The following is a 27,045-nucleotide window of genomic DNA, read 5'->3' as shown; positions in this document are numbered from 1 at the left end:
ATCCATTAAAGTATTGTGTATGTCTTAAAGGTGTAGGTGTTCTAGGTCTTAAATCATTTTAAAGAGGTCCTAATTTTCCTATGTCCATGCACGCTACCTCTAATACTCACTAATAGTAGTTTTTGTCTTTTGCTAGCCCAGATATAATTTCGCTGTATTATGGCTACAAATGAGACCACCATCCACAATTTATATTGCAGCCAATCTGCTTTCGTGTAATTGGTGCGAGACTCTTTCGGATTGTACTACAGACATTAAACAGATTTTATTCTTCTGCTATGGAGAATTGCAAGTTTAGCAATATTTGGCTTGAAAAAAAAAAACTGAATTTAGGGCTTAGGTGATGTTGTGATTTCATTCATAATGTTCTTAAATTTGACTTTGTGAAACCTGCAGAAACTCTGTTGCAATGTCTCTCAATATTACGTCCCATCAATATCAGTTGCTGTCTACACTGTGCATGTACTCAGAGGTATTCCTTCAGTAGATTTGTCGCATTTTAAACACCCACTGTTTCTTTTAGGTCCTCACAAGCTATGATGTCTGCAGCATCTTCCTTGGGATCGGCACCATGTTTGTCTGGATCGGGGTCATCCGCTACTTGGGCTACTTTAGGAAGTATAATGTAAGACTGTCTAGATCATTTATCAAATACAGCACATGCTCATTAGTTTTTTGTCCGTCACATGTAGTACAAAATTCAACAATACCATTGCCACACTGTTTACAATTGAGTTCCCGTACAATGCAAATACAACAATAGCACAAATCATTTACCAACTGTTCATATCTTTTTAAAAAAAAAAAAAAAAAAAAAAAGTAAGGCCGCTAAATTGTTTTTCATGTGGTTTAAAGGACAATTCTGGCGCAAAATGAACCTAGGGGTTAATAACGTGTACCGAGTCGACTGTTCTCTGGGACATGTTTTCATGCTAATCGAATGTGTCTCTAGCTTGAAACAAGCTAGCGCAAACCGCTGATTAGCTTATAATGCTAGTCTTCGGGGCACTGGTAAAGTAAAAAGAAATCGCTATTTCTATACCACTAACAAGGCTCAAAATAGCACCACACTTCCACGGTAGCATAATGAGGGTCCCTACATGTAAACCGAAGCATTGAGAACTTTGTAAGTGTACAGACAGTTTATTAAAAAGATAGCTTATAAAGACAGTACCGTTCACGTATACAGGTAGGCGCTGTCTTGGGAAAACGGTCACGATCAGTCGAACGATGAACGCCGTGCTTGAGCTATGTTACTGGTTACTGGTTGGATGATGTTCGTTCGTTGGCGTTATAAGCTAATCAGTGGTTTGCGCTAGCTTGTTTCAAGCTAGAGACACATTCAATTAGCATGAAAACATATCCCAGAGAACGGTCGACTCGGTAAACGTGTTATTAACCCCTAGGTTCATTTTGCGCCGGAATTGTCCTTTAAGTTGTTTTGCCAGTATCTGAACACAAACTTTCCTCTTGAAGGGGATTTTTTTCTCACTGTTACAACACATCCTGTGGGAACACACCATATTTCCTACACTTATCGTCAATGAAGCAGTGTACTTTGGCATTTCATGCTTAGGTCTTTGTTCAAAATTTGATCTATGAGGTTATTTTCCAGCCCATTTCTCATAATTGCCCCAAATTACAGGAACTGTAAAAGAGAAACTCCATTCTTGTGTGTGGTTTTCCAGATGCTTGTCTTCAACATACATTTTTCAGATCTTTTACCATCTGTTGTCGTCGTCTGTGGCTATTTTCAGATTCTCATCCTGACACTGAGGGCAGCTTTCCCAAATGTTATCCGTTTCATCTGCTGCGCTGGAATTATCTACCTGAGTTACTGTTTTTGCGGCTGGATCGTCCTCGGCCCATACCATGAGAAGGTAAGAAGTGTTCACATAATACAAAGAAAGGTCTGCTGGATTTTTACAAAAAAGCTAACCAGGTTCTGCTTGTTTCAGTAGTAAATCACAGCTGTGGAAAGTAACATTCACAAAAGTACTGTACTTAAGTACAATTGAGGTACTTAACTTTATACTTCTACTCCACTACAATTCAGACGGAAATATTGTACTTTTTACTCAAATATTTTTTTTTTTTTATAACAGTTACGAGTTAGTTACTGCATATTCAGATTGTATATACAAAATACAATCAACAAAAAAATGATGGTACAATATTACAGGTTAAGCTACCCAACAGTATATACATTTGTTAAAACCTTTGCCAGCTGCAACATTAAGGTGACACATTAATGCATCAATCAATCAATTCCACTATAACATTATTCTGAAATGAGCAGTTTGCATAGTTAGTACTTTTACTTTTGGATATTAAGTATATTTTGATGCAATTCCTTTTGTAATTTTGTAAATTTCTAAACTGCAGTACTGCTACTTTTAAGTAAAAGATCTGATGACCTTCCTCTTCTCTTTGCCCTTTTGTTTTAGTTCCGGACCTTGAACACAGTGTCAGAGTGTCTGTTCTCCCTGATCAACGGAGACGACATGTTTTCCACCTTTAAAAATATGCAGCAGAAGAGCAGCCTGGTGTGGATCTTCAGCAGGGTCTACCTCTATACCTTTGTCTCGCTCTTCATCTACATGATCCTCAGCCTTTTCATCACAATCATCACGGACACCTACGACACCATCAAGGTGATGGTGTTTACCCCTTTTCTAGCATTTACCATTATTTTCTCCACCTAGTTTTGAAGGATATGCTGGTTATTCAGAGAAGAGTAATGTTTTATTTGCAGTTGTTAAGCAAACTATGCAACATAGTCTCACAGCAGTTCGTGAAATGGTCACGTAATTTAATCTATTTGATTCGTGTACACAAACACGTTTATCTCGGGGGGGTTTTTTCGTGATGGTCAGCACGTTTTTTATAATACCAGGGTCAAAGACGAATAAGGATTTAAAATGTGAAAATAAATGTCAAAAAAATGCCAATTTAAGCACTTTCTATTTGTATTAGTGTTCTATATACATCTCAACAACAGGAATTTAATTTAGAAATGCAATTTAATTTTTTTGATGAATCGTGATTTATTCCATGAAAAATGTCCTTCCTGGGAAAAGGGAGTGGATTTAAAAATTATTTCAATGTCTACCTTTTTAGCATATAAATGTTTAGGCATATCCATAGTTACAGCTAACCAAACACGCACTGCTCAAAAAATTTTTTTAACACAATTGATATATATTTGGTAATTTATAATTAAACAGGCTCATCGTTTGATTTTGGTCACGCAATATTCCATGCCAAAAACAGAAAAATGATAAAAGAGGTCTTAAAATGCTTTACAGTAAAGGTTATCAGGTTTGTATTGTATACTCAACTCAGGAAACCATGATTGAGTAATATACCATGAAAATCTGAGTTAAATTACTTGACTGTGTCATTGTTACTCGGGATGACAATCCCGTTAGCCAGGAATGACATAATGCAAAAATGCCATAAAAGATTAAAGAAATACATATTATGTTATTAATATAATCTGACAACATCAACACAATGCTTGAAAAGTGACAAATACTAAAAAAAAACTATTTTCATTAACATGTCCAATCTGGATAACAGAGGACATGTCCTGGGTAACAGAAGATCTTCGTTATCCAGGAAGGACAAAAACATGATTTTCCCGGCAAAACTCTGTCAAACATGGCATACTCAGCTAAAATTGATCTTAGCCTTTAAAACATCAATGCCATATTTCACATGAAAGGCTTTTTTTTTTTTTTTTTTTTTTAAATAAAAAGAAAAAAAGCAAAATAACTTTGAGTATTACTAAACTCTCCAGATGTTTTGGGGTCCTCCAAAATCTTCTTTATGATGTAATATCCTGTTATATGACTAGGCAAATGCATTGTGGGTAATGTATGCATCTGAATGTCTGTTACCCAGGAGGGACATTGGGGAAATCCAAAAGTATTTCTTGTGTAAAATAGTAAATGAACTCAGTATTGGTATTATATTTGTAGGTATAATTGCAAACATCCACACAATTATGCCCAAGTAGAAAAATAATTTAATTTTATTAATTCTTTTGACATTTATGTCACATTTCTATACTTACATTTTAAGTCGGGACGTTACCCAGAATGGACAGTTTGGTACTTTGGAGCTTAATGACTTATAATTTTAATTTCTTGCAATAAATAAATAAATAAATAAATAAATACTCATTCAAGCGAGTAAAGAGGGTAGGGTTTTAAAATGTATATTTATTTTTAACATTATGAATATGCTTTGGACACCAGAATTGACATGCCACGTCTTTGACCCACCAACAATTGCATAGCTGTATAGACCCTGTCGGTACACGATCCGTTCTGCCTGCACGATCCGTTCTGCACATGCGCAAAATGTTCGCGCATGCGCGGTTGTACGAGGATTTACGACACTGCACGATCTGTTCCACGCTTTCGTTCGTGTTCTCACATTCTGCAGAGTAATCCTCACCAACACAAGCATGTGTATGTATTGCCTTTCTGTTTTAAATGAGAAAATTATCCTCAACCAGCTAGCTAGCTGCCGTGCTAACCAGCTGTTCCTGCTAACAGGTCCAACCCGATGATGACCCACATAACTAACATTGGTTATTCACTGACCTAGCTACGTATCCAAAAAAAAAAAAAAAAAGCCGTTCTCTTGATCATTTAACTTAACACACATACAAAAAAGTATCTGTTAAATTAAAGATGACGTGGCACGGAAACTAGCTTCAAAAAGGCCCAAAAAAAAAAAGTTAAATGCGGGTCTGCAGAGCTCCAACCCCGGCTAGCTGACGAGCTAGCTGCAGCTAGCTTTGGACTGCTCGCTAGCTGCTGCCCATCGCGTCGTAATATCCACCGGTCAAATCTTAACAGGCTACAGCGAATATAGTTACAGATAAGATGGCTAGATGTTACAATTATGTGTGGTTACTTCTGATCATAGACACTCTGTGATTTACTGCATGGATTAACGTGATAGATAATTAATGACTGCACTTCCCAGAGTTGGATGCGTTCAGGCATCCATTATAAAGTTGCATTGGCACACCCAGTGAACAACAGTATGTGGGTAGCCACGACCGACCATGTCCTCTAAAAACATGGGCTACGTGTTATATAAAGCTTTACTTAAGTAAAGAATAGATGTTAATACAAAATAAACCCTAGATTGACGTCTTATCTTTGTCATTATGAGGTACCTCCCCCCGCCGTTAGCGTGGCATCACGTACCTGTAACCCAGCCAGCTACAAAGAACTGGTAAGCATCCAGACTTTTAAAAGCTTTGAGATCAGCACCAGCATATGGGGATACCCAGTTTACCACATAGTGGTACAGATCGTGTGGACTGAAGTCGGGCAGACTCAGGGATTTAATGAGGTCTGTGAAAACGGAGGGAGGAAGAATTAAGGGTCGGTATCCAATCCTGCCATCTCCAACTTCTCCAAATACTGCTCTTTGTGAGCACCTACCAGATGCCCTACCTCGACCGATAACGGCACGACAACTTGTTGTTCAATAGAAGAAGCCATAAATACAGTTTATTCAGTGTTATGTATTTCAAACTCATTGAAACTATGAAACTTTCCGCTCGTCTACTACACTGTTTAGGTTGTTATTGCTGGTGATTTTGCCGTCCATCATGGCGTTGTCACGTGTTTGCAAAGGATCTATACAGCGGCACGGTTGGGTTTGAGGAAAACAATAACGGGACAACAACGGCACGGTTGGGTTTAGTAAAAGAAGAAAGCAACGGTTTGGGTTTAGGAAACGTGACACGCGGGACACGATCCCCGGTCTCCTGGGTGAAAGTCCTGTGTTGTTTCCATCCACCACCCCAACCAACCTCCCTATGCGGATTTTTGGGCTTTCATACTACTCGCTACTGTAGTCGCTCTTAATGCTACGTCATCTTCTCATTGAGAATCGTGCTGTGATCACGAAAGATGCTAACCATTGAAATACATTAGTTTAAAAAAACGTGCTGACAATCACGGAAAAAAAAATGACAAACGTGTCCGTGTACACGAATCAAATATATTAAATTACGTGACCATTTCACGAACTGCTGTGAGACTGGGTTGAACTATGCCGCATGGTGTTAACTGTCACTTTTTGTCACTCATTGAGCAGCAGCAGCAAAGTGCAACTCCGACATCAGAGCTGCAAAAATTCCTGTCGTTGTGTAAAGATCTGCCTAACTCTGGGGTGTACAGACTCAACGAGAACAGCTGCTTCTTGAACTGCTGCATCAAAAGGTAGGTCAAATGCAGCTCACACTGGCCAACGCTAACTGCTTATATTATATGTAGTTGCTAGACATACCATCTCCAAAAGAATCTAAGCTGAGCCATTTTCTCCTTTCAGGTGCAGGAAGCACGAGACGCTGACGTCAGAGGCATAGCAGGCCGCTAATGTGGAAATATTGAAAGGCTTTACCGTATAAACTGTAACCTTACAATTAATGTGCACTTTATACTGTTATACTCAGGGGAGTCTTGAAAATCCTTTCATTTAACATCCCAGTTTTGCTCTGGTGATTTGATTTAATGTGAAGGAGAAGTTTTTCAGTTCTGAAAAGACCAAACTGGAAGGTAAGAAACGAAGGAATTCAAGACACAGATTAAGTCTGGTCTCTATGATGCTGAGAGCACTTTGTAAATACACTCATTGATATTGATGTATAGATCAAACAAAGTGACACATTTGGAATTGTAAGGTTTTTCCAAAACATGTCCTTTGGAAGGATCCCCATGTTGTACACTGAAGATAATGAACAAGGTTAAATAAATAAGTTGTAATGTAAAATCGTGAGATTTTATTTCTCCATTGTCAGGAGAAGGTTCAATACAAAATCTATAACATTTTTCTTTTTTCTCATACTATAGTTAATCCCCTGTAAAATCTTGTTACAAAGAAAATGCCCATTTCAATTCATGGCAATAATAACTCTATACAACCCTTAACAATATAAAACTGACATACTTTCAGTCTTTAAAAAGCAATATCGGGAAACAGATACTATAATTGGCTCCACTAGCCACCACTGCAGTAGTAGCAGTAGACCTTTATTTCCCCAGAGAGGATTTGTCATTTGAGTTATTGTTGGAGAGGTCTGAGATCAATTCAAACCGAGATGTACCACTCTGAAAGACTTCCTGAAATCAGAAATAGGCAGAACAAGCCATGCAATGTTCCAGTTTGCTTAACTGCTTGAGATAGGTTCATATAATGTCTCTTTTGTCCATCATTATAAAGCAGAAATCCCTTTGGTTTGGCTTATGTCCTTGGATACAGTACAAACTACTCAAAACACCACAACCCACAGTTTGTGTGAGTGGCTTGATGCAAGCCTCCAGAGTATGCAGACGTCACTGGTGCAGAGCTCTGATTAAAACAGGCAGCAGGGGGCGCAACAAACAAGGTGGCAACCCAGAGACACTGTTGGCTATCTAAAAACAAGTCTTAAAAAACCTAATATTTCCCATTTTACAGTCACAATGACCAGTATTGTTTGAGATGTTTCCCAATAGTGTCCCTTGTATTCTTGCCAGTCTTGCAGGAACGCTGTCAGGACAATACAAAAAGGCGGGAATCAAAGTATAAAAAAAACCTAACCTATAAAACCCTGATTGATGAAAAATGGAAGCCTGGTTATATATGTATCCTGAGTGAAAAATTACTCATGTGCCTCTTTCACACCAATGACCAGGGTTATCTGACCCATGTTCAACCCTTCTTTTAAAAATTCAAACCAAGCCGGTCAATAAGGGTGGATCCCTGGTCATGACAATTCAGATACAATCTGGGACGCAACCTGGGAGTGATGCATACCAATTACAGTACCTCCCGTGCTGGACATGGGGGGGGGGGGGGTTATACGTCCTATTCAGTGAACAGCTAATGTTACAGACTCCATCTAGTCCACCACCAGAACTTGTGTTTTGTCATTGAATTCCTCATTGTTGGCTACAGTTGGCTCTCTGCAGCCTGCAGGTTGAACTGCAGCTCGGGCGAAGAGAGAGAGCGGAACAAACCTGTGAATAAGACTGTTCCACAGCGATTACGTTCTAAAGCACAAATAAATAAACATCAAACACTCTACAGATGATTTTGACGCTCTTAGTTCTCTCAAAATGTTGTTTTTCTCAAAGTGCACAGCGACCTTGACGACTGTGCCTCCCGTTTTCAACCAATTACATAATTTGTCCCACCCCTTTGTTAGTGACCCTGGTCGTGTGCAATTCACATTGAAATCGACCCGTGTCCGACCCACCTCTTGACCTGGGTCGCGAAGCCGAGTCGGTCAATGCGGGTTAACCTTTTCAAGCACAAAGTCAACCCTGGTTGATCCTTTGGTGTGGGAGGGGTAATGGAGTCAGTCTGGTTTGGATTGGGTGACGCCAGGGGGTGGCAGGACTCGCTGCTCCTCCATCCTGTTGGATTGGGAACGCATGATGAGACTGAAGAAATCCTCGTCCGGAACAGTTGGTCCTTTGGTTTTAGAAGGTGGAGCAGCACACCTCTGGTCGTTCAGTCGGGAGCCCTACAAACATTGACGAGAGACAGCACAGTCACATTAGCTGATGCCCATCAAGAGCAATTTACAGTTTTGCACGAGCGTCCATGTATGCATCTCTAAAATTTATACTCTGTAAACTGAAAAATAATTACAACTGTATTGAACACCATCTAAAATAGTAACTATTTTTTTCTTTTTTAAAAAAAAAAAAAATGTGCCTGAAAAGCATATAGGTCAAGCTTTATTTGAGATGTCTGTAATTTTCCAATAATTGCCCAGATGTTTCCTGGAAAGAACCATGTCATGTGGTACTAATTATGGGGAAAAAAATACTTGATCTAAATAATAGCTAGTGTAACCTAATTAACTAAAAGTAATCTTTTACTCTTTGCACAGCAGGTCATATCAACATGCACAAATGTGAAACCTATTCATAGAGAAGCATACAATTAAAAGGTCCAGTGTGTAACGTGTTTAGTTGCTCATTATCAAAATCTGTGTTGTCCGTTCACAAACTTGTCCTTTTTCATGAATATTTACCACCACCATCAATTCCAAGTATTCCTTTTGGCTTGAAATTTGACATTTTCATTCGCATGAAACGGGGTTAGACGCTCCATATTCATGCGCCATCTTGAAATACGTTAGCCGGTAAGGGACATACAGGACATACTGCTCCACCTTTCGTGTTTTCGCTGTCGCATGATGAACTCACAGGTGCTGCTAATGCTGCTAATGGGTATCGTAGCTTCCCGGCCCCGGCAAGTTTGAAGAAGGAAACATGGAGGACCACACCTATTCAAAAATCAAAATTTCAGGAACAGGAGTCTTCTTCTTCGCCCAGAAAAAGAAAAAGGATATTGAAAAGAGCAAGAGACCGTTTTTTTGAAGCGTGAAGGTTACCGTAGCTGTAATACGTACTTTGAACTGCCTGGTGCGAGAGAGTTGATTGCGATATATGATCTCAACGCTAGATGGGAGAAATTCCCACACATTGGACCTTTAAAATATTATTAAGCTCTTTCTCCCCATAATTAGTAACAGACTATGTAGTTCTTTCCAGAAGACATCTTGAAATTACAGAGATAAAATAAAGTGTGCGTAGAATACTATACTGTATGCTTGGGCAGCAAGCAATATACAGGATTTCTTTTTCTCACCTGGCACTTAATTAGAATGTCGAAGAAAACATCGTCCCCGTCAGGCTGCTCAGCACTTGCCTCGAGGCGACTGTAGAGGGAGGGTGTGAGAGAGGTATCTGTATTGGAGATCAGGGCTGGGAGGAGAAATTAGTATTAGTCATGATGTGAGTAGTAGTACTGAGGTAGATGACAGAAATGGGCAGTATTTGGTTACCTTGCGGGGGGACTTGATCTGTGTTGGAGGTGGAGGGTGTACGAAGCGGGTTGGAGGTGTTGAGACGTAAGCCAGGAAAATGGCTCAGGCTGACTCGTTGGTCGTCCAGACGACGGGCCTGGGAGCTGGCCAGCAGCTCCAGGAAATGACCAGGATCCTGAAACGGTGTTTCGCACTCCAAAATAGCTAGAAACGGAGATACTTATGAGCTGTGTGTGTTACCCTTGTGTTATGCCTTTTACTCTTCTACCCAGCATTTCAGAATTCGTAGGAGGTAAACACAGGAAACAGAGGACAAAAAGAGTTTGAGAAGGGTTGAGATATTCATGGGTTACAGTTATTCTATGAAATTAAAATAACACTCAAACCAAAATCAATCTTTTGAGTGTCAGTTACTCATCATAGATTTTGGGTGGTGTATCACTTCATCTTTGAAACAAACACAAAGGATTCCACAACATTTCATATGTAAAGGACACATTTGTGGAAATGCTGCATTCACACCATATAAGAGCAAAACTGACCGCTTACCACAGCAGACTGAATAGGACGAGTAATTGGCTTGTCATTAATAAGGGACAAACTTACAGCGGAATAAGAAAGGACCATCAAGCACAAATTTCCACTTGTATTTCTCCTAGAATGAGTAGTCAGACAATGTACTATTCCATATGGTGTGAACACAGATGGGAACACAAGGGGCTGACTCACATTTGCTTTCAGCTACAGGTGGGGTGGAGGAGGGAGAGGAATGAACAGTGAGATGCCTCTGGTCATCCAGTAGGGAGCACCTTTGGTCGTCCATCCTGTTGCCCTGGAAACGAGAGAGGAGGTCGAAAAAGCCATCCTCTCCAATGGTGTCCCGTGATCCTGGCTACGGTGTTAAAAAACAAATAAAAATAGACTTAATAACATTGGAAAAAGGCTTCAGATAAATCGACCAGGATAGCCGACAGGCTAAATACAGGAAAGAAAGGGTAAACAGCATGGACACACCGCATCTCTTCCTACTTCTTAACTCTCCTGTTAAAGAAGCAATAGTTTAGGGATAAAACAATCAGTTAATTTGTCAACTGACAAAACGTATTCAGATTCTTCAAAAACGTTGATTATCGTTTACATTTTTTAAAGGGGTAAAAAGTGAAAGCTGAACTATTCTGTAGAGTTTGTTAAAGGAAGTTTGTTCTTGTGCATAGCAGCACTTTTAGATACAGATGCATTCCTGTGTGTGTGGACACAGAGGGCATAAAGTCATTGACTACACTATATAGTTTGTAATACAAAAGTTTTCATTTGATAGAAAACTTATTTATTTAAACTATTCATTTTGAAATTGACTTGGCTTGACTTTCACCCGAAAGACACATGAGTCAGAAACAAAACATTTCCTCCTGAAGTCCTCATACTGTATGTGGAAGAAAATCGTTGGTAGAGGGGCTGTCACAGGATACATGTTTCACTTTTAACCTTTTCTTGAGGGTGAATCATCACTGCCCATCTTGTGGGTCCCAGGGATGTTATGAGTGAGCAGGACAATCTAGTGTCTTTAGAATTACCTTAGGAGACAATGGTGCCTCCTGCTCAGGAGCTGAAGGCTCATGCTTGTTCTTCTGCTTCTTGCTTTTCAGCCGGTGGAAGAGGAAGAGCTTAGTAGAAGCCTTGATTGTGTTGTTTTTTGAAGACCCAGGGAATACATCCTCTCCCCAGTCCTGTACATTAAAAGTGCAAACAGATTGATCATTTTAATTGAACATCGCTGATAGATTCATGTTAGGTCTGAACTACTTTTACCCATGTTAAACACTGTAGGGTGTTAGGTGAAAAGTTTTTTACATGACAAAAACACAAGTTTCTGTTTAATTTGGACTACATGTTCCTAGAGCCAATGCACGTGGCTGATTTAATTAATCTTGCATTTTGAAAATATGTGTATGTTTTTAATATGCATCACCTTAAATGAGCATCAATCATTTGGCATTTTCTTAGTCACAACAGCAGTTAAGTCGAAATAAATTAACCATATCATTCGCCTCATAAATGATCTAAAGTAAGAAAATAATTACTTTAATGTAAATGACAACCAGAGTAGTGCTTACAGTTGGACAGTTGTCTATGTTACAAGCTAGATGTATATGTCAAATACAAATTGGGAATGTTGATAATGTGTATGCAAACTTAAAAAGTTAAACCATTTAATTAGTTTGACAGGTTTTGAAATCAGAGTGACTTCCACTCCCACTGATTTGCAATGCATTGAAGACTAAAAAAAAAAACATTACATACTTCACATCATAAGTGTTTGTGCCTTGTAAAGTATTTTCACACATACTGGATGAGCCGATGAATCCCCAGTTTGAGTTTTGTCAGGACTTTGACTCAGTCCAGTCTCGGCACTGTCTCTTATCCCTGGATGAGACTTGACCCCTGAAACAAAAATACTAAATTCAACAGTGTGGCCACATGTTTTAATATTTATACCACACTTTCGCAACTACTAGACAACAGTGATGTTGAATGCATTTCTTTCCTCAAAATTAGCAAAGCCAAGTTGGCAGTCTTTCTATTTATTTATAAATAAATACAGTCCATTGCTCTTTCCTGCCTCTGTTGGCACATTGCTGTGTTTTATTGGTGCGTTACTGCTACCTGTAGGTCAGTGAAATAGTGTGACACCATTAGTAGGACTGTGAACCATTTCATCTGTGTGCACATGTGAGTGGATACATACCATTGCTGGAGGTAAAAAACACAAGGTAACTTTATTATTTAATGGAGAATAGATGTTCCATAGGACAGGATTTTACATCTTGAAATGTGTGCATGGAGATAATGTAACTGTGTGTTCTGTCATGTTGCTTAAAATGCAATTACACAGATTCACAAGTGTAACTGCATATTGCTACATGTTCCACAATGGATTTGTCAAAATGTCCTGAAAATGACAGGTCTTTCAGAGGAGTGATTTACCTTGGAGGCTGGGGTAACCCTGGTAGCCTGCTGGCAGAGCAGAGCTGTTAGTGTTGGTGTTGCGGAATATGTTGGGGTGGGTGTTGGAGTTGGACTTCAGGCCTACGACCAGCCGTAGGTCTGCCAAGTTCATCGTGGCTGTCATCTCACCGCTTTTGTCTCCCGTCTGCAACATCAAAGTTAATGTAACCAAAAGCTTAATATGAGCATGTGACAAATCAAAGACAAAACATTATTGCTAAGTAGGATTCATTTTTATACTGGCTTTGCAGTTTGTATGTCCATAACAATCCTCAATGAATGCATACATACACAAGCTGCATACAAAAGCTATTATTTCCTGCTGTTCCCCATACAACCAGTAGAGGGGGATGTGGCCTGATGGCAGCAACTGATTGCACTCTGAGGGAGGAGGTACATAGTAAACAGTCACCTCTTTGGCAATTTCCAGATGTTTCTCAGCAAAGTACATTGCTTGCTGATGATTCCCCAGGGCGGTGTGGGCATTTCCTAGACTCCAGTACGCTCGTCCTTCACCCACTCTGCAGCGAGACACAAAGGGAAACAGGCTGAGCAACTTCAGCTGAGATTACGCAAGAATGGGAAGGGCATTCATCAAACTATCATACAGCTCAATCAGAAAAACCTGATCCTAAAATGAGCGTATGCTGATTTCGCAACTACAGTTAGGATTCAACAATTATTTATCGTTAAATCAATCTCACGTCTGCGTACACATTTCACAGTGTACAAAAAAGATATCTATTTTATACAACAATACCTTAGGTTCTACTTATAGGAAGAATATTTGTATGAGTAAATAGACATTTTCAAAACCAATGATCACAGACTTTGAAGAACTCTCTCTCTCTCTGTTCCTCCTATTACATCCAACTGTATTCCTTGTATGCGACTAAGCCTATACACACAAAAATTAAATAAAAAAACATTAAAAAGCTAAACATGTGTCCGCCTGAAAACTTAGTTAGTCAAGGAGGAGATTGTTTTAAATGTAATCTATAAAATGATTGTCATGTTTTATAAACTGAATAAAATTTGTAATCTGTAAATAGAAAGTCTGTCTTGCTGATGTGCATGTGGATCTGCATCTGCCATTATGTGTTAATGACATTAAATCCCACTGCAAGACCCCAAATGCTGTTTCCTTGTGACTTTGTCTGCTTTTCCGTGTTTCTGCCGTTTACTGTAGCTTCATGGGTGTTGGCAGCAACACCACCGAATGTTGGCAGGTAATTAGTTCAGGGGCCACCCACAGATAAATTGTACATGCTCATTATACTTCAAAGGCAGTTTGCCAGAAAGCTGACAACAAATGGCTTTATGGCAGATACCTGTCATTGAGGTCCTGAGCAATAACCAGATGTTTGAGATGGTAATCAATGGCTCTCTCATAGTCCTGCAGTAGTGTGTAGGTGTTGCCTAGACTGTAACAGGCCTGGGCCTCCACTGCTTTGTCCTTTAAAAGCCTGGCCAGCTGCAGAGTTCTCCTGGGGGTGAAACAGAAGAGGAGGAAGACGGTCAAAGAATGTCTAGGGTGGGAGCAGGAGAATGATAGTTATCTGCTATTTTCTTTTCTTGTTGCAATTTTCCAACGGCCTCTGTATCAAGAACATGCTGGAATAAGATATTAAAAACTTTTGAATTTAATTAACAACTGCTGCTAAACAACTACATATCTGTGCACGTCTGTGGTTGTTATAAACTACTATCGTGTTCAGAGCTTTCGGTTTGTCTTCTTTATATAACCAAAACAGTAACTTATTTACTTCAAGTCTGCCTATTTAGCATTAATAAGCGGTAGACAAACTTTTGATTAAAGGTTTATAACGCACTTTAATGTAGATGTAAGTAATTTTTTTTTTTTGGGCTTTTTCCCTTTATTATGAAGTGACAGTTGATAGACATGAAAGGGGGAGAGAGATGGGGGATGACCCGCTGCAGGACTCAGGCTACATGGGGCGAACGCTCTTACTGGGTGAGCTAGAGGCCACTCCGATGCAAGTATTTTTAAGGACATTATAAGGTGTTTATTAATTACAGTATTTGTCAGAAATATAACTTCCATTATGGAGACATATTTTATTCTAACCGTTTTACTGTCATTCATTTGACATTTATACAGCAGCCTCCGCTTATGAATGTCGACAGGAGGCGTTATAGTTGCTGATAAATACATGAAACACTTATCTGCTTACAACTACATCATAATGTGTAATAAACTATTTCATGTTTATATACTGCTTATAAATGCTGGAAAAGGGGGATATAAAGTGTTGCAAACAAGACTGTGTAATCAGATTTTTCCTTATCTAACTGATGTATGGTTGTGTATTCTTAAATGAAATCACATGTTCACACTTCTTAAACTTTTATAGTACAAAGAAGAAAAAGTATTTCAGGATCAGGACAGTGCTTAAATGAAAAACAACATCAGCATACTTGTTTTGTTTCCAAGTATGATGATGACATACAGAAATGTCTGCAAATGACCCATCACGAGGTGAGAAAGGCCTCGAGCCTCACTTGTTTACTCACTTGTAATGACCAGCCGCCACTTCAAACTGGCTGAGGAATATGTGAGCATTGCCAAGGTTACAGTGGGCCCTCCTCTCAGCAGACTTATCCCCAAACTCTTTAGCGATGAGCAGCCGCTGCCAAACAGGACAAACAGTAGGGTGCACATTACTCAGGTCAGGATTAACCGGAAACATTTTGAGGTAATCAAGACGAACACAGCTTCCACGATCATAAGGTCAGACAAAACAAATATTTATGTGGATAAAAACTTCCTCATCTTCTTAACGAATGTGTCCGATATCAACTTTGTTGATAGACAAGTTGTAACTTGTCTATCAAAAGGTACTTGAAAATACAGAGAAGAAAGCCAGTTTGAAGCAGGTGATGTGTAGCAGACACTGAAGCTGTACATGTTTACCACCTACCTTTTCATGTGCAGCTGCTGCAGCGTCAAAGTCACCCAGCAGATAGTAAGTGTTGCCAAGGTTACCATGGGTGCGACCCTGGGCTGCCCGATCACCTAACTCCTTCACCAGGCACAGGTTTGCTCTTTGTAAAAAAACAAAACAAAGAAACAAATTTACACACATTATGGTACACTTACACATATACACTTTTTAATTGCTTAGTTTTCATGAAAAACAAAATTAAAAAAAAACATTTGTGTTTTCAGGAGGATTTGTCAGGACAACACCCAGCGAGCCCTCGCAACAAAAATGATCCTTTCCTTTTGTTTCCCCTTTCTCCTACAGAGATTTTACCTACAGACTAAGTGACTGGACAAGAGGGACAACAACTTTATCAACGCTGCAAAAAAGTAAAAGTTGAGGCAGCCAAGGTTTGCTTAAGAGACAACTATTTTGTTGCAAATGTTACACAACATCCAACCAGCTTAGACTATGCTACATTTTAAATCTACATGTAGACATTTGTGGGTGGCAAATTTACAAAAAATAACCACCTCTGCATCTTACTTGAGGGTACACGGATACAAAGTAGAGCAGTGGGCTGATGATAAAATATGAATACGGTACTGAGAATGATGTTGTACAAAGTTTATTTAAAAAGAACAGATCTTTATTTGCCATGCTGTTGTTGCTGTTGAAACTGGGTGCTATGTATGAAGGAAAGAAGACTTGATTTTACTGGGAACTGCAAAATACTGTTTAGTAAGATATAAACAAATACTGCTTTTTTTTAAATATGGATGATACACAAAGACTGAGTTGGCTGTTCACATATTAAATTAGCCAGTTACTTGAGGAAAGCCTGAGAGATGGGAAACAGCACTTGTATCAGGATAAACTGTAGGTAGTTCTTTTCAGTGTACAGTTAATTTGGAATTTGTCCACATAAAATGTTATTTGAAAGAACATAGAATTACTTATGTTATTTGTTCCTGTTCTTTTGTTTTTGTTTATGTATTACTGGAAAATGCAGGTTTTGTAAAACAGCCGTTTCCTTGTAATCCCATGCGAGTTGGGCCAAAAAAAGCTAACAAGGTTATTGTGGGGGAACAAACCTGTGAGGTATTGGCAATTTAACAATCAAGTCACTTGTATCATTCCTCAGGGCTTTCAAAATAAATGCAAAACAACAAATATATGTTTAGTAAAACCAACTCACTCATAGTACTGTGCAGCTTTCCTCAGGGCTATCCGGGCCTCCTCTGGGAACTCTCCTGGCTCGGCTCCAGTCCAGCAGATGCTTTTGCCCTTGGCGTGGTAAACGTTCCCGAAATTATACAGCGCTCGAGCCTGCCCAACCTACAGCATGCACACCAGATTTTCACAGACGGAAACCAGAGTATTTCCAGTATGACCAGTGCTGTAATTACATACTTAAAATACACTCACACCAGACCTGCTTTTTTTGCATGTGGGCTGGCAAACTATTCTAGATGTTGGTACGCCGACGCTTCGCAGTTATCGTGCATACCAAAAAACGTTCTGTGGCTGCAAAGCAAGTCGTGCGGTACCATTGAAAACAATTTTGGATCCATTTATTCTAATCAAAGCAAGCCCTTCTAGTCAGTGACTGAAGTTTAGAATTACAATTATAAACGTAAAAAGTCATCCATTATCAGTTTGTTAAGATAAAGGGACTAAAGGGATGCTTCGCCTACAGTATAACTATCTTGTTGTAGTTCTTAAATATCACAAAAATATGACCCACCTTGTCATACATGGCTCTGGTGATTTCCAAATGTCTTTGGCAACAAACCACTGCTTCATCATACCGCCCTAAAAGCTTTAATGTGTTCCCAAGGTTGCCACTGGCCTTTGCCTCACCAAGTTCATCTCCAATTGTTCTGGGATTTCAGAGGAGAAAAACAAAAAACACATTAGGAAATCATCAGACTGGAGATTAGTGGATTACAGAAGTGTATGAGTACGAAAACACAAGATGCAAGAAAATAATTTACAGCTGCAAGCAACAATACATCGGAGTCGAGAGTCAAGAAATGTAATCATGGAGAGGGAGACTGTGATTAAAAAAGTTTTAGCCTTTGTTCAGAATATATTGTTAGAGTTTAATCTTAAATAATTTGCCTTGGACCTGTATGCACGGTCGCTAACCCCAGTTAAAAATCGTTCCAGCAGAAACACAGGGATTTTTCAATGAAACTGTTTACCTAGTAAGTGTGAGGTCATGCCGATGGTACTCTAGGGCTTTGTTGTACTCTTGCAGGTGAAAGTAGGCATTGCCCAGCTGGCTGTAGATGGCGCTAAGGATTTGAAGGTCCTCTGTTCCAACCTGGATGGCAGACTCAAAGAAGGACACGCCGGCACGATAGTCACCAGCTTTACAGAGCCGCTCACCTTCCAGAGCCAGGTCCAGACATGATGACTCCATCCTGCAGGGAAGTGGGATCTACGTGAGAAGTGTCCAAAGGTCATGATATTGTTGAAATAACTATATGGGGAGCTAAATTATATCCCCTATGTTACATTAGTGCACTCAGAGGAAGGGCTTACTGCGTTTGTTACTCTGGATGCAATATTTGAGACAAAACAGCTTGAATACGATAATTGACTGCAGTGTCAAAATGAACTAGACTTCTTAAAAAGGGCAGCCACTAACAATTGTATTCAGTATTGATTCATCTGTCAATATTTATTCCGGTTAATTGATTCATCTTTTAGTTCAGTCCAAGGGGACCTTTTCAAATGTCTTGTTTTGTCTGACCAATTGTCCAACCAAAGACATTGAGTTTAAAATTATATAGAACAGAGAAAAGAAGAAATATTATATCTGTTTTTATATATATTTGAGAAGCTGAAACTAGAGGATGTTTGGCATTTTTTTAAAATTGTTGCTCGAAATTATTATTATTATTTTTTTTTTTTTTTTAAATCGATTAATCAAAACCCTATATAAACTGGGAACTATATTCTCAGAAGGCGAAGCACTGCTACTTCTGCTACTTGGGCGGAGTGATTTGCACGCAGCACCTGAGAAGCCCCGTGGTGAGGAGCAGAGAGTAACATCAGTGCTTTTCAGGTGTTGCGCTAATCACTCCGCCCAAGTAGCAGTGCTTCGCCTTCTGAGAATATAGTTCCCAGTTTGTATACGGTTAGAAGATGGCTGTGCTAAGCTAGGCTAGCGGTGGGGGCGTCAGACAGAGTTACGACACGCACGGAGATGAGAAGGGTATGTATGGACTTGTCTAACTCTGGGGGATACGGTGAATAAGCTAAAGTCCCAATAAGTCGGCGTGTTCCTTTAAGCAGAGAGAAGACTAGACCATGTGAAGCCACAGACGTGGACTTTAAATCCAAAATAGGACAGAGCATTTCCTGTTTGGCATGAGTCTAAAAACTCCCAAATTAACCTGAAGTGAAAATATGTGTCTTACATTTAACCATAAACACAAAGTAAATGCATGTGTATGTGGTAAGGACTATCATTTTATAGCCTCCACACCCTTTCTAAGAAACAAGATCATCCATTTTTGTCAACATCAGACTGCCAGTAATGAAAAAAGAAAATAAAAGAAACAAGAGTGAATACGTCATACGATTGTAAAATAAATCCAGTCATCCATTAGTGCACTGGACATCCAGCATTTACTTCATTTATGGGATGCAGTGTCAAGATAACATTTCAAAAGCTGAATTTAATTCCTATTCCAGTTGACTGATTCTAAATTTGGCCCAAACAACTCTACTTCTTTGCATTGATTCAAACCTAGAAAGAGGTCATGTTTACAAACTGAATTTAATCACCTTTCTTATACAGAAATTAAAAACATAATTTGGTTTTAAATGCTGATCACATTAAAACAAAGTACATTTGCCAGTATGAATTTTCATTTGAATAATCACAAGTTTATCTCTTAATGTCACCAATTAAAACAAGTAGAGCTGTAGCTCTTAAGGGATGTGTGAGTACTCCCCTTCCATGTTGACTTTTGAGCCCCCCAGAGAGACCCAGTATTAGGGCTCCCAGACAGACGTCAGGTCCTCAAGGTCTGCCATTCCCAGCAAATAAGACAAATTATGTTGCATTTCCTGCAGGACTCAGTTATTTTTTTATCCAGTCTACTTACTGTATAATGATTGAGAAATGACTGACCAAATGTGGCTTCATATAATTAGCATATTACAAATCAATGTTGTCCTGCCTTAACTGCTTTCTAAATTTAGAAGTTTCCTCATCTCCCTTCACTGGTACTACTTAAACACAGCTTGGTGGCAAGATAATCATTTAATCTTGGCTTGACAGCAGGGACCTTCATTCAGAAGTGGTCAAAGAGAGTTGATGCAGAGACTTCAGAAACGTATATTAGAAAATTAAAAAAAACTATTGTTGGGTCTTGGTGCCTAAAAATATTTCTATGATTTTCTTTGATAGTTTACCCAGTCATGTTGGGAAACCTACGGATGAATCTGCCATGAGTATTATTAGAGCTAAAAAACTAAGAACATGTCATCTATGTTGACATGGTTCCTGACATCTAACAGAACAATTCATTACCTGAGTCAATGCAAAGTGACATACCAATGTGCAGGCCCACCTACCTGTTGCCTTTCCCCATTCTAATGCACTTAAGACAGTTTGACACGACGGACATTTCACATTTCCCGATCACTCTCTGGAGCAAACACAGCTCTTTCAGTGCAACACCCTATCTTCTCTTCCTTCATGTGCATACACATCACGTAGACAGCCACAGTGTCCCAATTTCATAAAAAGAAAAGAAAACGCGGCTCCAAAGGATCTGCTGCTGTCCCTCAGAGCGCTCTGCTAACCCGTAGTAACAGCAAAACAAAGGACTTAATCCACTCAGCATTCACCTCAACCTTAACGGTCAGGAGCCGGGGCGATAGACCTTTTGTTTAAGACAACACGTATTAACACCAGGTTGCTACCAATCAGAGATGAACCAAGAGACAATGGTCAGCTAGGTTGCCAAGTTTAGCTGACTGTCGTATTCCTCTACGACTTGGCCATTGGTAACCTGCATCTCTAAGCCACCTGATGTATGTGTCACTTCCAATTAGGCCAGATCTCAGTGGTAATTATAGCGGTAAGTTGCTCCAGTGAACCCTAAGGCTATTTGCTCAACACTTCAAGAAATAAGCATTCAGCAGCAAGCAGCATGGGTGGGTGAGAATTACTCTATAGACCCGTCAAAAATTATTTACCTGTATGATAGTATACATTTTAATGAGACAGACTATTCATTGTTGGATTTCTGTTCTAAATTGCCGTTCTCAATTCAATTCTCAATGATTTCTTGGGGCAAATCCCATCAATCCCTCCAAAGCCTTTAGTAACTAAGCTGTAGCCGATCCAGAGAAATCCACTTGTCTGAATTAACTAAGAAGTCTCCACCAATGTGCCCTCTAGGGGGAGAAACTGGAATAAGCCATGACAGCTGTCACCTCAGTTGACCAAAAGTCATTCAATCATTATATAATAAAGGTGAATATTGGGAAGAAATCAACCGTTGTGCATGTTTAAATTTAGACTAGTAAAAATCTGATAACGCTTTCTGAATGCCTTTTCTCTTACAGCAACTCTGAGCACAGAGTCACCTTAAGTGCAGTTGCTCTAGTGCCATTTGCCCTTGTCGCTTTTAGGTGGGCACCGACATTTTAAAACAAACCCAACATCTTCCTGCTATTTCCTATCTGGAAGGTATATTGCTGCTAGTGCTTGAGGCTGGAAATGCAAGTCTCTGGTTATCAGATTGTATTCAGTAACAGGTAACAGACTAGCCTGCAGCTTATTGACAGAGAGTGGAATTCATTCGGAGGAAAATGTGCCGATGATGCACCAACTTGACAAGGCTTGTGTGTAATACCCAACATTACAATGGGGTGATCATGCAATATGTTAATTCTACCCTACAATGACAACATCCTGCAATCAGATGCATATTCTCACAATTGTTTCAGTCGTACCATGAAATATTTACATTGTGGTTAGTAAGGACCTCCCGTAGTCTACTCAGCATCCTTCAGTTAGCCAATAAGGTGTCATGTTACTGCTACAGAAAAAACTGTTGCTACTATACCCACATCTATGTGGACACACACATCTGTAAAATGACCTATAGTACAGGCAGGTGTTAATTAAAGGAAACTTGATAAAATAATATAATATTGAATTATATTTGAACATTGAACTGATTGTCGGATATTCCCTTTTGAAATGTACAAAATCATAAAAAAAAAAAGAAAAAACACAAACCAGCAATATATATAGAAGAATAATCTTTAAATTTTCTCAATTAATTGATTGGTCAATAAAACATTTAAGCAGCAGATATTCACATTTACATAGCTGTAACCACAGAATTTTGGCTTTTTTGCTTAAAGTTATTTCAGCTATTACTTGATAATAAAGTTTTTCCAATATATTTTTTTTAATTGACTAACTAATTGAGTTATTGGTTCAGCTCTAGTCCATATTAAATAATATGAGGTTGATCTATAATCAAAGTATTTAGGCTATCTGCGTTTATCACAATATATGAAGAGCAAAAATCTGTAAACTCTCTTCAGATACTAAGCAATGATAATAGATAATTTTGTAGTCATTTTAAATTTAGAAATCATAGAAAGATACTATATTTAGGTTATTGTGACACTAAATACAGCCTACCTCTGGCGGACATGAAGTAAATGCCCTCTGTCCAGTGCATAGTGCAGAGAAATGCTGCCATACATGACAGTCAGCCTGGTAGTCCTAACTAGAGCCAGAGACTGAACCACATGATGGATCCCTGTCAACTGCCAAGCTGAAGGGGTATTTATCATTGTCGTTGGTAAAGGCTGGTTTCCATTGGACAACACAAGAATTCCGCCGTCACACTATCTCTGTCTCACCTCTTATCTTGAAACTGGAGATGGGAAGCAAGAGTAAACACTCACTGACACACACTGTCATGTGTTTGCATCAGCAATGTCTTGTTTCATTCATTCAACAAACAACCAATCAAGTACTTCTGAGCGGATGCAGATGGGAAAGCACTTGAATCCGCAATGCCCTACATTTTAAATATATTCATTGATGCTTTAGTTGCCAGACATTTTGTAGAAGCTGCCAGTTCTAGAGCAGAAACAATTAGTCACTCAAGCGAAAATTAACTGGCAACAATTCTGATAATTGTATAATTAATAATCATTTTAGTAACCTTTTGAGCAAAAATGACTGATTCACTTTTGAGCAAAAATTCACTGGTTGTAAAACGTGCATATTTGCTAGTTTTCATAGTCCCTATAGTGAAATACTGACTTTAAAATGTAAAACTAATAGTCTGGTAAATTCAATTCAACATTTTGACTCTCATAAAACCTCTGACTCCTTTGGTAGACCAAATGATTAAATGATCAAGAAATCCATTGACAGACTAAATCAATAATGAAAATAAGCACTTGTTGCAGCCTAGTCTCACACTACCAGACCTAATCAAAGTCTGGCTGCACCACTTATCTATTCTGGGATAGAGGAAAGCACTCTGGCTTGTTTGCATTTATTTAAAACAATCACAACCATCCTTGGCGGCGCCAAGTCCCGGATGCAGCAATGGTGCCCCTGCAGAATAGACAGCGGAAGGGGAGGGGCATCTGGCGCATCTCTAATGCTTTATCCCAGCAAGGTACATCCATTGAGCCAGACTTGCAGCCTTAGTCAGTTTCCAGCTGAGGCAATACTGACAACTTTCCCTCATGATTCTATAACATGCAATACGCAACTTTAACAAAAAAAATAAATACAGAAAACATGTTGTGGCCACTTTGGCAGATAAACCTAGCAAGTACTGGGTAGGATAGGGTTCTGAGGGTATTTTCAGACACACAGATGATTTTGGCCTGCTCCGATATCGTTTTCAATTTAAACAAATTTAAGTATTTTCCAAGTTACATTACTTTTTTGTATTCAGCACAAAGTCAGCTACACTAATATCTAAGTAGAATGTATTTCATTGTAAAAAAATAACTGGTACATGAACACGTTTTAAAAAGTACTTTAAGAAGTGCGATGGAAACTGTGAAAAAACATTATTTTCTGTTATAAGGTAACAGGGTGGGAAATTAACTTTTTTGGCACTGTGGCTGGTGGATGCCTAATTTTACCAGCCACTTATATTTTTTACCAGCCACTTTTTCTGGAATTCAAATTTAAAAAAGAAAGTGCACTAGCATATTTTGAATTGCTTCAATACATTATTTTTTATTATTAATACATATTTTATTAATATTAGGCAAATAAAAAGTGATGTGAAAAAAAGCCTGCAAGACCATGGTAAAATTGTGTTTGACTCATCTCTCAGTAACTTAACAGTAATACGTCTTTTGTATTTTTGTTGCAATTAAGTTGCAAGAGACAGTGAAAGTTGCTTTTTTGTATAGTTCTTAAAAAAAAAAAAAAGGAAACTTATTTTGGGGAGAATAAAATTACTCTGGGCTGAGTTTTCCTAGCAACCTCTCCAAAAAGGCTCAGGATGCTGCAAATGTTGGTATAATATGAAAATGGCTGGTGGATTTAAGACAAAAAGTAATTTATTGAATGAATCAAATTTGAACATTTCTGTCAGTGGCTTGTTGATCTTTGCATTGTTAGTTAATTCCCTAACCTGGCCTGGGACACACATTCATATGGTTTGATAAAGTACTTATTGGACTTCAACTTATTATTGCACTTACAATAACGACCGTAGCTGTCCACAATTTAGGTCATCGTGTACTTCTCATCTGTTTTTTCCTGCATCCACCGTGTGTGTGTGTGGTTGTGGGTGTGGGTGGGTGGGTGGTGTGGAGGTGTGTGGGTGTGGTGTGGAACTGAGCAGCAGAGAACCGACAGGATTAAAACAGCAGCAGCTTTCAGCGACTGAAAAATCAGTTACAGCGTACATTAATGTTTAATACAGGTTGGCATGACGGTCTGAAATGTTTTGCATGGTCTTTCGCTGTACGTTTTGTCAATGCGCCACTTGTTCGAAAAGTAGGCTACCTTCTCTTTTTCTTTACTTCACCCTCAACAGTTTGTACATTCATAGCTAATACTGACTCCGCGGCGGGCCTCTTAACACTGGGGATTAGAGGTCGACCGATTTTTGGCATTTTTTAACATAATCGGCATCGGCCAATATCCCAGTATATCAAGCCGATTAATAGGCAGGCGCATCTGCGGGCAGCCTAGTGTTAAAAACATGAATAGGTGACATTTTTTTACAGCGCACCCAGACCAGCTGCCTCCAGCCCCTCCCCTCGTGAAGTCTTGCCGTGTGTCTCGCACAGTCACTTAAGGCTCAGACGCTACCGTTAGCAGTAGCATGTTGCTGGTGTTCTTGCCTTGGGATTAACTGTACTAATAAAACCGTACAAAACACCGCGGCCACACCGCTGTGGAAGCTCCCCGAATATCATTTATCAGAGTCTGGTTGTTACCCCTGTCCGTGGCAGTCTCATCTAGAGGTCGACCGATGTGCTTTTTCTCTGACCGATGCTGATGCCGATCTTTAGAAATCAGGGTCAGCCGATGGCCGATTAATGCTGCCGATTTATTTTGGCCGACATTTGGCCGATATGTGCTTGTTTTTAAACCTCTATTTGAAAGATAAAATGTAACACTAATATACACAGAATTTCTCAACAAAAACATTTATTGAACACTTCAATCTACACTTGTATACTTCAATTAAAAATGTATAATGTAAAAACATACTGTATATTGTATAAATAATGTATGAAAAATATATAAACGAAATAAACGACACAGGTAAGAAGAAAATAAACTCTGTCAAACTTTTAAATGAAAAAAATAAAGTTTAGTGCACTTAGCATTTATTAAACTTCTGAGAATACAAATCTGCAAGCTTCACAGAAAGTGTCATATTATTAATCTCAACACTATTTCCTCCTAACTCCTGTTGAATCACATCAGACTAGGGCTCTCTAAAGTCACTTCTTGTTCACCTTGTTTGTTAGATCATTGTTCATTTGTAAGTGTTTTATCTGTGTTTTGGGGACCCTACTATTAGCCTAGCTACATGTCCTGTTGACCTCATTAGGATCTTATCTGAGCACATTTCTGTCATTCAAACAACTCTTAGTTGTAATTTAAAACTCGTCCAGCCAATTTAATAAAATTAAGGGTTTTATTCGTGCTCGAGTCCATAGATGCAGTTAATGGATACAGGCACGAAGAACTGAAGGCTCTGTTAGCAACGATTAGCTCCGTTAGCGGTTAGCTCCGTTAGCGGTTAGCTAGTTAGCTAGTTCCAGTTAGCTCCGTTATAGGAATGGATGAGACTGCCATGGACAGGGGTAACAACCAGACTCTCATAAATGACATTCGGGGAGCTTCCACAGCGGTGTGGCCGCGGTGTTTTGTACGGTTTTATTAGTACAGTTAACCCCAAGGCAAGAACACCAGCAACATGCTACTACTAACGGTAGCGTCTGAGCCTGAAGTGGCTGTGCGAGAACACGGCAAGACTTCACGAGGGGAGGGGCTGGAGGCAGCTGGTCTGGGCGCGCTGTAAAAAATGTCGCCTATTCATGTTTTTAACACTAGGCTGCCAGCAGATGCGCCTGCTTATTAATCGGCTTGATATTGGCCGATGCCGATTATGTAAAAAAATGCCAAAAATCGACCTCCAGTCTCATCCACTCCTATAACGGAGCTAACTGGAGCTAGCTAACCGCTAACGGAGCTAACCGCTAACGGAGCTAACCGCTAACGGAGCTAACTGGAGCTAGCTAACCGCTAACGGAGCTAACCGCTAACGGAGCTAATCGTTGCTAACAGAGCCTTCAGTTCTCCGTGCCTGTATCCTTTAACTGCATCTATGGACTCGAGCACGAATAAAACCCTTAATTTTATTAAATTGGCTGGACGAGTTTTAAATTACAACTAAGAGTTGTTTGAATGACAGAAATCTGGAAATCAACAGGACATGTAGGCTAACAGTAGGGTCCCCAAAACACAGAGAAAACACTTCAACTAATGAACAATGATCTAACAAACAAGCTGAACAAGAAGTGACTTTAGAGAGCCCTAGTCTGATGTGATTCAACAGGAGTTAGGATGAAGTAGTGTTGAGATTAATAATAACATGTCACTTTCTGTGAAGCTTGCAGATTTGTAGCCTATTCTCAGAAGTTTAATAAATGCTGCTAAGTGCACTAAACTTTATTTTTTCATTG

General features: G+C 39.2%; 3 protein-coding genes across 9 annotated transcripts in view; 1 reads left to right on the top strand and 2 right to left on the bottom strand.

Moving 5' to 3' along the window:
- The window catches only part of mcoln3b (mucolipin 3b), an 11,402-nt gene extending 3,933 nt beyond the window's left edge, over positions 1 to 7,469 (top strand). The window contains exons 10-14 of one of the 2 annotated variants that reach the window (XM_031283866.2): positions 524 to 625; positions 1,758 to 1,880; positions 2,448 to 2,654; positions 6,127 to 6,254; positions 6,364 to 7,469. In XM_031283866.2, coding sequence (XP_031139726.1) covers positions 524 to 625; positions 1,758 to 1,880; positions 2,448 to 2,654; positions 6,127 to 6,254; positions 6,364 to 6,400 — 597 coding nt within the window. In that variant the 3' untranslated portion in view covers positions 6,401 to 7,469. The remainder of the gene's footprint in view (positions 1 to 523; positions 626 to 1,757; positions 1,881 to 2,447; positions 2,655 to 6,126; positions 6,255 to 6,363) is intronic. The other variant, XM_031283867.2, reaches the window with a different exon arrangement.
- LOC116039102 (G-protein-signaling modulator 2-like) overlaps positions 6,798 to 27,045 on the bottom strand; it is a 24,197-nt gene continuing 3,949 nt past the window's right edge. For 2 of the 6 annotated variants that reach the window (XM_036007193.1, XM_036007195.1), the window contains exons 2-15: positions 18,015 to 18,236; positions 17,555 to 17,690; positions 17,006 to 17,145; positions 15,805 to 15,928; positions 15,398 to 15,513; positions 14,194 to 14,349; positions 13,275 to 13,383; positions 12,842 to 13,007; positions 12,204 to 12,298; positions 11,431 to 11,583; positions 10,586 to 10,748; positions 9,875 to 10,060; positions 9,679 to 9,794; positions 6,798 to 8,542 (exon numbers count right to left, since the gene is read on the bottom strand). In XM_036007193.1, coding sequence (XP_035863086.1) covers positions 8,375 to 8,542; positions 9,679 to 9,794; positions 9,875 to 10,060; positions 10,586 to 10,748; positions 11,431 to 11,583; positions 12,204 to 12,298; positions 12,842 to 13,007; positions 13,275 to 13,383; positions 14,194 to 14,349; positions 15,398 to 15,513; positions 15,805 to 15,928; positions 17,006 to 17,145; positions 17,555 to 17,690; positions 18,015 to 18,236 — 2,050 coding nt within the window. In that variant the 3' untranslated portion in view covers positions 6,798 to 8,374. Of the gene's footprint in view, positions 8,543 to 9,678; positions 9,795 to 9,874; positions 10,061 to 10,585; positions 10,749 to 11,430; positions 11,584 to 12,203; positions 12,299 to 12,841; positions 13,008 to 13,274; positions 13,384 to 14,193; positions 14,350 to 15,397; positions 15,514 to 15,804; positions 15,929 to 17,005; positions 17,146 to 17,554; positions 17,691 to 18,014; positions 18,254 to 20,403; positions 20,818 to 27,045 lie in introns of those variants that run through there. The other 4 variants (XM_036007196.1, XM_036007194.1, XM_031283865.2 and 1 more) reach the window with 4 other exon arrangements.
- si:ch211-262h13.5 (uncharacterized protein LOC571127 homolog) overlaps positions 23,309 to 27,045 on the bottom strand; it is a 17,178-nt gene continuing 13,441 nt past the window's right edge. Inside the window, exon 8 of the mRNA XM_031283869.2 lies at positions 23,309 to 23,321. The gene's annotated coding sequence lies outside the window, so the exon portion shown is untranslated. The remainder of the gene's footprint in view (positions 23,322 to 27,045) is intronic.

Source organism: Sander lucioperca, chromosome 11, assembly GCF_008315115.2.
Source record: "Sander lucioperca isolate FBNREF2018 chromosome 11, SLUC_FBN_1.2, whole genome shotgun sequence".
NCBI classification, from domain to species: Eukaryota; Metazoa; Chordata; class Actinopteri; order Perciformes; family Percidae; genus Sander; species Sander lucioperca.
This window is presented reverse-complemented; position numbering and strand designations above follow the sequence as displayed.